Source organism: Stegastes partitus, unplaced genomic scaffold, assembly GCF_000690725.1.
Source record: "Stegastes partitus isolate 25-593 unplaced genomic scaffold, Stegastes_partitus-1.0.2 Scaffold1217, whole genome shotgun sequence".
NCBI classification, from domain to species: Eukaryota; Metazoa; Chordata; class Actinopteri; family Pomacentridae; genus Stegastes; species Stegastes partitus.
In genome coordinates, this window is record NW_007578948.1 from 206,568 (window position 1) to 217,625 (window position 11,058).

Below are 11,058 nucleotides of genomic sequence, written 5' to 3' on the forward strand. Positions count from 1 at the left end.
AAATCCACCTACCAGCACCTCTCAGACTCTCTAATTAACACATCATGTCTCACTTGTTTAGCCCAAAACTATTCAAACCCAGAGCAAAATTTGATTCATAATGATTCTTCATTTGACCATCAGTTTTTTTTTTTGGGCTGGAAATGACATAAACATGCAACAAAGGACACCAAGACATTTTACTGGAGATGTTAATGATGAATTTTAACTATTTTCAGTGTTTATTTGCCATTACAGCATCCAAATGGTTGTTATGATTTCTAACGAGCTCTGTGCACGTCTCCACTGGGATTCTGGACCACTCTTCTTACATCTCTACATCTTGGAGGGATGGAAAACTCCTTTGCCATCACTCTGGTTTTAGTTTCTGAGCCTAATTTATAGTGTTTAAGAACACTATAAATTAAATTAGTAAACATATCTAAATATCATCTTAACATGTCTTGTCTCAGCATCTTTTGTCAATTGTTTGTCATTTCCAGCCAGAATAAACTTTATCGGTCGATTAACAACTCACTATAAATCAGATTTTGCCATGCGTATGAAAAATTTGTGGCTGAACGCCAGAATATTTCTTGCTGAGGGACAGTGACAGTCTTTATGCTCCGTTAGGCAAACCAGCCTCCTGAAACCTTCACTATGTTTTGCTCGGTTTTTAGATTGGTCTGTTTATCCTGAACCAGCCGGCCTTGCTCTGTCCAAAGGTAACAAAATGCCACCTTATTAGCACAGCACAAACTAAATGTACAGGACAGAACCAGTCTACTGTAGCTGTGTCCTCCTGCTGCGGTCATTATCCTGCATACTCTCCACCTTATAGGAGCACCGGCGCAATCTAATGCAATCAGATACAACAACTGTGTAATAAATTGTACTTTCGTGAAACTTAAAACTTTTTGTTTGCATTGTCGGAAGAATTCTGCAACGTTTGTGTGTTCGTAGCAGGTGGTGGTGCTAAACTGGACTGTCTGTCCATCTCATTAACATACATGAAGGAGGGAAAGCATCAGGAGAAAAATGCCGGAATCTGTGATATATATTTCTATAAACATGTAGTGTATGGCGGAGCTGTTGTACTGGATTGCATTAGACTGCACAGATACGTCTCAGCAAGAAAACATCATATTTCCCTACAAGTTCCAACCATTGCTTTAAATTATCTGGTTAAAATGTGTTTCCCAAAAGGTTCTGAATATCTGGTTTGGTTCTGGTTCTAGTCAGGATAATTTAAACATCCTTTAATTGTTGCCATCAAACTTCATGCAGTATTTAACACAACACTGTCAAATCCTGATACACCTGAACCAGCAGTCGCTCACCGCAGCAACGGAACACGGTGACATGTAGAGTTTAAATGAGCTCTGAGGGAATCCCTGCAGCTCCTGTTTAAATGATGAATGCTGACGCTGCTAACCAGACATCTCAGGGGACCCTAATAAAGACAAATGCACAGAGTTTTTCCCACAGTCTGTCGAATGTTTGCTGGAAGAAAAATGACGAGTGAAATTCAGAATGTCCTTTCAGAGCCAGTGGTAAATAAATTATGTGATGGGTAAATGGAAGGCAGTGTGCCATTAGATTCTGATTGAATTAAAAGACAACTCATGTGAACCTGCTACACGAGGCCGGTCCTCCCAACCAGGACATTAATGCCCAACCTGCTCTGTCCACATCTATATTTATATATATCATCCTTGTGTTCTTCCGTGGTTCTTCAGTCAACATGTCAGTCCATGCAGCCCTTACAGGTTCCATTACCCCCGAAAATCTGTCACTCAAAGCTCAACGCGTCTCGACTGCTTCCTCCATTGTTTCGTCAAAATAGAGTCAGAGACCCCAAAAATGGTCTATTTCCAGAAAGAGGCTACATTCACTCAGCTTGGGTTTCCAACTGACGGAGTTTGAGGTGTTTTGCTGCATGCGGCTCCGGACAGGAGGAGGAACAAGGTGGATTAGGAGGGGTGAGACGTCCCTTTAGAAGCTGTCAGGCCACCAGACCAAGGCGGGAGATCTTAGCAGAGAGGAAGGAGTGCAGGATGAACACGATGGGCTTCGGACACGAGTGCAGGTCCAGCTGCTGGGGGAGGAAGAGAAAGGACAGAATTAAAAAGCAGAATAATATCAGGAAGAAAGAGAACAGAGAGATAAAGAGGATCAGAAAGGAAAAGAAAGACGGTTTGAAAATCACATAAATATATATTTGAAACTAACTCCAGAGTCAACAGATCCCCATTTGGCAGGGATCAGACTGCGCACTGAGCACACACCAGCAGCAGATCACTAAAACGCTGCTCTGTTCACAGCCTGAATCAACAGCAGCGATTTCACCGCTATGACTCACATCCTGCTCTGAGGCCTACAGGGAGGTTTAACCTATAAATCCACACTTCAGCTACTGTTCAGTCGCTCACATTGAACACTGAGAAAGACTCAGAAGCTACGTCACCTCCAGCAAACTGTGAAACATAGGCAGAGTCACACCTCATGACTGAGCCACAATACAGTTTCTTTAAGAGTGACAAAGTCTGGCGAGCTGTTAAGCCCAAAATTATTCATCGATTTTCATTTACTGTGAATTTTTTATTCAACCTGTCTTTTTTTTCTGGCCGGATATGACATAGATAAGATAACCCTAACCCTAAAAAAAAAAACAAAAAAACAAAAAAAGTCCAAAATTAGTCATGAAACCACAAAAACAATGAACTAAATGCAGTTTCAATACAATTTCAAATAGTTTCTACTATGTTTTACCTGTAAAAAACAAAACAAAACAGCTTATACAGTAGTTCTCGTCAACTGCAAGTCCTGGCTAAAACCACAGAGCTTAGTGAGCTTGACATTAGGATCCATCACTGGGAGAGAATTATATTTTATTTCACAAGACATTTAAAGGCTCTGAAGTCATATCCAAGTGTCTTCAAGGTCCAGTGGTCACAGTACAAAGCAAAAATCAAAAAGTACAAGGAGTTCCACATTGTGAAAACTCTGAAAAGGCTGGTAGGAAGAAAAAAGTCACTCCTGCACTGGTAAGAAAAAGCAGTGTGAGAAGTCAAGGAGAATCAAAGGATCAGCACCAGGAACATTCTGATGAATCTGAGCAGCTCATCTCCAGACAGACACTGAACAAAGCTGATCTCCATGTACACAGACCAAGAAAGAAAATCTCATCAGTTCTGTCACTGGATGAAACAAAAATAAAAGGTGCCTGGACACAGAGACGTGGCTTTTGTTTAGAGAAATAAAGAAGAAACATTCAAAGAACATCGTCGTTATGGTCAAACATGGTGGGAATGTGATGCTTTTTCAGCTGATGGACCAGACAGCCTGGTCCAAGTAGACATCATCGTGAGAAAAGAAGACGACACAAAGATTCTGAAGGCAAACATCAGACAGTCTGCAGAAAAACTTCACTTTGGGCAGCATTGGACCCTCTAACAAGACGATCAACTGAAACATGCAGCCAAAGTCGTCAAGAAATGGTTAAAAGAAAACATGATTTTAAAGCAGCCTAGTCTGAGTCCAGACCTGAATCCCGTCAGGAATCTGAAGGAGGGAGGAAACTGAGGACCAGAGCGATGAAGGGGAAGCCTTCGACCTCACAGACCTCGAGTGGAACAAAATCCCAGAGGAGACATGCAGAAAGGCTGTCAGAAGAACCGTCTGACTGATGTGATGACAAATAAAGACGTCGACACAAGGCAGTGGTATGAATAATTTTGGACATGGAATTTCCACAAAAAATGTAAAAGGGAAAAAAGAAACCTATTCGTCAAATAAAAATTCCCTATAAATCCGAGCTTGGCACTGGTATGAATAATTTGAGGCTTAACTGTACATTGTTCCTGCCAAGCTGACAGTAAAGTCAATACTGTGGAATAAAAAGCAGACCAGCTGATTCCACTTTCAAACGTTGAGCTAATGAGCCACCAGCAGCCTCCTCCGGTGTCCTGGGATTTCGCTAAAGCCTCGTCTATAACCGAGCTGGGATTCAGAAACGCTACAAACAACGAAATCTGTTGCGCAAACGAAGCCAACAGAGGAGTTTTAGAGTCAAAGCTCCAAAAGTCTTTGGTTATTTGCCTTCAGCGTAAACGGAGGAATAAAACATGAGTGAATCTGCCAGAAGTTTTACACGGAGCTGCATGTGTGCTGTCGGAACAGATTATAGGAAACACCTCAGTTTACAATTTCTAAACTTTTTAAGCCTGCACACTTAATATGATGGTTTTCACAGTTGCTTTTTTTTTTTTTAGCGAGCAGTAAATCACAGTTTTATGGTTTTTATGACAGAAGAAACAGCATTTTTTTTTTCTCTCCCTGGGACAAACAGTCCATAAGGGCTGAGAGAAGGTAATAAATGAGCTGCCGGAGCTCGTTCTCACATTAATATTCATATCAGCGTCGTCAAATAAAATCCTAAACGCTCTCAGGACAGTGACGGAGGTGTTGGGTTATATTAGAGGTGCTGTTTGCACTTTCCAGGTATGAACATGGATCGGTTCTGATTACTGTGAGGCCGCCGGACCCGAGCGCCGTAAACAGATTAAAACTCTTACAGTAAGTGACGGGTTATTTTTAAAGAAAAAAAAAAACACTCCCAGCCTGTTAGACCTGCGAGTGTGAAGTTTATTTCATTTCAGGCTTTCTTCTGTGATGAAGTGCTGTAATTTACTCTGGGCTCTACCACTCTCCCTCTTCCTGTCTCACACTGCAGTTTGCGTTTCGCTTCATTTCCCAGAAGGCCCTGTGAAATCCCCTGAGAACGGCTATGAACTTGTTCTATTTACCATGTGCTGTTCATGACCACAGAAGACTTAGTTTGATATTGAATATAGGTTTTTTTTCAGTATGAACAGAAAAGCACAAGAACATTTGAACAGTTTATTTTAGAAGGTTACTGACTGTGATTAAAGATGACAGCTTCCTATTCCTAATTTGAATTAGTGCACCTTTAGAACGTTGGGAACGTTGGGATCTGTTCAAGCGAGACACATCTTGTTGTCCTGATAGTGAAATAGGTCATCACTACCTTCTGACACAAATCTGAGGAAACTATCAAAGCGTGCAGAATAAATAATCATCAGACCATATGAGCAGCAATGTGAGGAAGCACAACACTATAAATGGAACAAAAAACAATAGATTTAAGGTGAGAGTAATCCAATGTTAGTTTTCTGTCTTAGGATATTATTATTGAAGCTGCAAAATCACTTCATATGATTACACACGTTGTAATTATTAACCATTATGTGATAGTTGATTTCCACAGTCTTGTGTAGCATTTGTTGAATGCACAACTGCATTCTGGTTGACTGAAGCCAACAGTTTTTCTTTTTGGCTGCTCTCGTTCATCTTTGAATTTATTTTAGTGATTATTTTTTGCTTCTTTTTGAGTTTTCTTTTGGTTTTCTGTATTTGATTGTTAAGTTTTTTGACCGTTGCACAGTCCTGTCTAGGTATAGATTCAAATCATATTCATCATATTCAAATCAATGTTAGGTTAATACACTGACAAATCAATTTCCATAACTTTTGCACAGCTATGTGCAAAACTTTATTATTTTTACATTTGTCGCTTCAGGCCAAAGTTGGTTAAAAAGAAAAAAGAAGACTCTTACTTAGACAGAGGTACAAATATTTTACCACAACTGTCCATATTTGTGTTCAGTCTGTGTTTTTTCTGTGATTTTTTTCTGGTCACATATTAAAGTTTTCTCATTTGTAGCCTTAGGCGTTGGGTGAAAAATAAAAAAATAAAGGAGACTCTCTACTTAAAGTTCCCAATAAACAGAAAACAGAACTATTTACACTTTAATCAAAGCTGTCATCTTATATGTTCATTGTTCTTTGTGTTTGAACAAGTGAGCATGAAAGTAGTTTGTTCATGTACAAAAATACACTGAACACAACCATCCTGACGCATTGTTTACTCCCTGAAGGTTGCTTATGTGTTGAAGTAGATTTCTAAATGTTTGTGGTGCAGCACAGATCAGTACTTTACACAGCTCATTCACCAAAACACTGTTTGCATAGTCAGCATTAGATAAATAAGCACATAAAATATTGAATTATAGCTTTTACTATTTTGGAAAGTGTCCATAAACCCAATGTTTCTGTGATGGATTAGAATTCCCTGGATGGATCATAAGATCAAGTGATGGCTCATTGTAGCAGCTGAAATGTGCTGCAGGACAGGCTTTAAGTCAGCTGCTGCACTAGTTTGTTACACAGATTTTATTATTTATTATTAAGTATGAAGCGAGAACTGCTGCAGTTGTGGACGACTGACGCGACCTCAGAGGTTAAATTGTTGCCTTTAGAAAATGAATATATGTTGTAGCTGAACCAAAAATACAATTTCAAGAAGCTCTTTCTGCACAAAACATTCACGTCCAGTCACTGGTCTGCGGTGGATTTTTCCTTTCAGAAGGAACTGATTTTTCATCCTGTTTACTTTCAGAGCACAGAAGACAACTGAGCTCTTGTCAGAACATGTATTGTGTCAGAACATAATGCTGGAAAAAAAAAGAAGAAAGCACTCACAATCTCCCCCTCCTTCCCGCCAAAGTCGAGCAGGAGCATGCGGACTCCGTCGTCCGAGGACATCTTTAGTTTTTCGAAGGGGTAGGAGAGAAGCACTCGAGGCTTGCTGGGAGTCTGAACCACTCTGGCCTCACCGTCCTCCTCATCGGCAGCCTTTGGGTCAGTCAGCACAGAGAAGCCCTGCTCATAGTGGATCACCAGCCGGCACTCCTGACCTCGGTACAGACAACCTGGAAGATACAGACACAGAAGATGGGGAAGACTTAGAGAGTGTAAGTCTGAATGTGAGATGTTGTCTTGTACATAAATACCAACGTATGTACCATCATGTATATCATGACAGTCTTGAGTTTCCAGTGACTCCTGTGACTCTAAATTTTCTTGATGGAATCATTGAAACACATGAATCTTAGTCAAAACTAAAAACAATCAGTAATTTTTGTCCTTTCATAGATTTATTATACTTCTTCTGTAAATATGACAAACTCTGCTGTTTCAAAAATATAAATACAGCAACCGGGTGATGTAGAAAGTTGTGTTAATCAAATTTCCTCAGTCGCATGGCCTCTTAACTTCTTGTAAGTCATTATTTTTGACTACAGCTGGTGACTCCTCTGAGCCAATACAATAGGGCCTATTTGATACAATCATTCGACCCAACCACAAACACTACAGTCTGAGGAGCTCAACGAAGATCTGAAAGAGCAAATCAGTGACCTAAACAAGACAGGAAGTCACTTGGAGCCATTTCAAAGCAGCTACAGATCCCAATATCCCCAAAAGTTGTGTTACTGCCATGATCAGGAAGAAAACACAAACTATCACCTGCTGCTGAGAGACAACTGGTCAGGATGGAACACAGCTGTCAGTGTCCACAGTGTTTTACATCAACATGAGCTGAGAGGCTGCCATAAAGGAGGAAGCTCTTCCTCTAAAAGCAGCATCTTAAAGTGTGACTGGAGTTTGCTGCTGATCACATGGACAAAGAAATGGCCTTCTGGAGGAAAGTTCTGTGGTCAGATGGAACTAGAATTGAGCTGTTTGACCACAATGACCAGAACTATGTTTGGAGGAGAGAAGGTGAGGCCTTCAACCCCAAGAACACCAAACCTACCTTCAAGATTGTTGGTAGCAGCATTATGCTCTGAGGCTGTTTCAGCGCCAGTGGAGCTGGTGCTTTACACAAAGTAAATGGAACAATGAAGAAGGAGGATTAGTTTCACATCCTTCAGGAAAACCTAAAATCATCAGCCAGAAGGTTGGATCTTGGATGCAGTTGGGTTTTCCAACAAGACAATGAGCCCAAACACACATATAAGTGGTAAAGAAATGGTTCAACCAGGCTGGATTTAAGGCTTTAGACTGGTCTCCCCAAAGTCCTGAATTAAATCCCATTAAGAGCCTGTAGATTGTGATGAAGAATCAAGCCTGTGTCAGAAAGACAAACTTAGTTCACAACTGTAAAAAAAGATAAATGACATTGAGACAGTGTTTTCATGAAGGAAAACCTCAGGTCCCACAACAACAGCACCTAATGCAAATGATGAAGGTTTATGTCATTTATGAAGCAGATTAAACATCTTCAGATGACTGTGAATATTTCAAAGCCCACAAACAGACAGAGAAATATGAACTTATAAAGTTAAATGTCTGGTTGATAAAATAAGGCATTACTGTTTTGATATTCCAGCGACTGACTCTTCTCTTCCAACATCCCGCTAAAAGCTCTGGCTATAATTTCTCTGTTCTACGTTTCCCACCACTTTCTTCCCTGCTCTTTTCTATCTTTCTTCGCAGCAGGAGTCTGGCTGAAAGCTGAGTGTTCTGTCTTTATCAACCCCCCCAATTTAAGTATCACGTCCGTCCGCTTTGTCTCGTCCACACTCAGTGTGATCCAGGTACATTTAGTCTTATTTTCCAGAGTACACTCGCTCCCTTCGGCAGACAGGAGAGCCTCATACTGAAAACTTCATTTGCAGCACAGAGAGCTGCTCTCTCTGGACCACATCTGATCCACGGAGCAGCAGTTTGTCAGACAAAGAGACAGCAAGCGAGAAGACGAGCTGTTGTCTGTTTATTGTTTGCCGACAGCCCGAGTGAGCTGTGAGTGTGAAGAGAAGACAGTAAGTGTTTGCATGTGCACATGACTGTGAGAGTGTGCACTCTGTAATGTAATGGAAAAGAAGTGGATCCTGCCGCTTTGCGAAAGAGAATAGAAGTGCACTTAGGAGTGCATCTGTGAGTGAGCTACAGAATATCACAGCATGTATGTTCTGTGTGTGTGTGTGTGCACTGCCACTACTTCACTCTATTCTGTCCATTCTGTCTACTTAACTTAATTTAATTGTCAGTCAAACCTTGCTAATCGCCCCACACACACCTTGTTTTGGCTCTTTATCTAAAGGCGATTACGAAACCAAAGTTGGCAAATGTGTATACAGTAACACACATGCACACACATCTATGGTCAAAAATCTGGCCTAGTTTACTACAAACAGGATTCTCTGCACATCTTCCAGCAAAACGCAGCTGAATCTGTTCCTTCTCGGCTCCAGGACAGTCAATTTACAAAAGAAGGCAGCTGGAGCAGACAGATTTTTTCACAGCCTTTAATTGTGCAAACAGATTAACCTTTCAACACCACTGTGTCTTCATCGGAGTCAAAGGGGCCAAAGGCACGAAGCAAACAGACGGAGGCTCACTCCAAATCTCCACATTCACAGACTCTGAGGAGCTTTTGCTTCGGGCCGTCAAACTGTCAGGGTTCTGATGCACACTTTTTGATGCAATTAATCGCCCTTTCTGGGTGTGACGTATAAATGTGGGAGTCCTGCCCCTGACAAAATGTACATAAGCCAAGTTCATAGGGCAGAAATCTTCAAGGATCTTCTAGTTGTGGTGGTTAAGAATGACATTTGTTGATGACTTTTCTGACTTTTGGTAGTTTGGTAGTTACCATATTGTAACAAACAGGGAGTGTTGAAGTGATTAAATTGGTTTAGTCATCCTAACCTAAACCTGGTGCACAGTTGTCATTGGATAATTGGTTTTTGAATTTATTTGATCGGAAATCCGCAGGTGGGAGCATCCATAGTCAGAGCCACACCTCTAATCCTGATCCCAATGTCAGTTTTTTTTCCCAGTATTGTGTAACTTTAACCTGGAACACACACACACACACACACACACACACACACACACACACACACACACACACACACACACACACATACACACACACCTCTTCTATCTTCAAGTTACAGACATTAAGGAAGAAAAAGTGCCAGAACAAGCATCCGTCAAAGATGACAAACCAGGAGAAACATGACAAATCAAGCAACTCATTCTGCCAGAGGGCAAACATCATGTCAGCAACAAAATAAAGTCACAAGGATAAAAATACAAAAGTACAGCCGTTAATATCTGCCAGGTGTGACAACTTAGTGGAAACACAACAAAATCAGTTTTTCATTTCTGCCAAAGGGCTCCGCTGTGTTTAAAGGGCGGATCTCTGAGGAGCAGCGAGTTGATGAAGCCTCCACCTCCAGGAGAAGGAACTTTAGTGCTGCTGCAGAGCCGTGGTTCGTCTGTACATGTCAGGTATCCATGCTTCATATATGTATTACAGTTACTTGTGCTCGGTTGTGCTAGTCTTTAACGCTCGTTTTGTTTCTCCTACACACACAAAACCACTGAAACATTTCAACACAGAGGCAACACGTGCGCTGCCGCAGCTGAAGAAGGACTTAATGCAGTACTTTCTGCCAGTATGTAGGCTAACTATGGAAACTCCTCAGATTATCATTCAACAAATCTGAAACCTTGTTCAAACAATTACCCAATGACATGGATGAGGGTGAATATATGTGTTTTGCCTCCCGTCTTTGTCCACTTCGATGAAAACAGTTTTGGAAACGTTCGTCTGTTTGCACAATTAAAGGCTGTGAGTTAATGGATGGGCTCCAGTCCCCGTTGGTACTCTGCTTTAATTCACCTTGCACAGGGTAGCATGTGATTTATACTGCACAACAATATAATCAAGTCGCAGAGATGCATGCTAAATAGAGTTTGATTTGTTCCCTAGAATATTAATGCTCTCCTCTCTTCTCATGATGCTGTTTGCTTTGGTGTCTGGTCCATTTCCTAAAAAAAAAACACCTCCAAAGTATCACACTCTCAAAACCACACCTGACAGCTGGGATGCTGTTCCTTGGATTGAATGCGTCTCTTTTCTTTCACCAAACAAAAGCCAAGTCTGTGTATTTAAACAACTCCATTTCATCCGACCGCAGGCCTGATAACTAAAAGCTTTCTTCTTTGTCTAGGTGAGCTGTTGAACATGACGTTTTAATTGAAACAGAGTAACAATTAAAATTAAAGCCGCAAGCGGCGATGGACGGGTCCTCGCCCTACGCTTGCCGGCCTTTGCGCACGGCGGGGTGTGGGGCAAACCTGCTCTGGGTGGGACTGTGATCCGGCATGTCGAGTTTGGGGCAGATCGGAGCAAGTGTGGCC

At 41.3% G+C, this 11,058-nt stretch overlaps 1 protein-coding gene across 1 annotated transcript; it reads right to left on the reverse strand.

The window, feature by feature from the left end:
- Positions 1–408: 408 nt before the first annotated feature.
- Positions 409–11,024, reverse strand: LOC103368897 (beta-1-syntrophin-like). The gene is made up of 3 exons (XM_008297426.1): positions 10,996–11,024; positions 6,544–6,805; positions 409–2,077 (listed from the first exon to the last, which is right to left on the reverse strand). Exons 1-3 carry the CDS (start codon positions 11,022–11,024, stop codon positions 1,985–1,987), a joined length of 384 nt encoding a protein of 127 aa, XP_008295648.1. The 3' UTR covers positions 409–1,984.
- Between the last annotated feature and the right edge of the window lie 34 nt (positions 11,025–11,058).

What these genes read in the sequence shown, in the direction of transcription:
- LOC103368897 (XM_008297426.1), bottom strand. Translation starts at nt 11,024, where the DNA reads ATGCCGGATCACAGTCCCACCCAGAGCAG. An exon ending in CACAGTCCCACCCAGAGCAG is followed by an intron (nt 6,806 to 10,995) that starts GTTTGCCCCACA and finishes ACACTCTCTAAG; the next exon opens with TCTTCCCCATCTTCTGTGTC. An exon ending in GCGGGAAGGAGGGGGAGATT is followed by an intron (nt 2,078 to 6,543) that starts GTGAGTGCTTTC and finishes TTCCTCCCCCAG; the next exon opens with CAGCTGGACCTGCACTCGTG.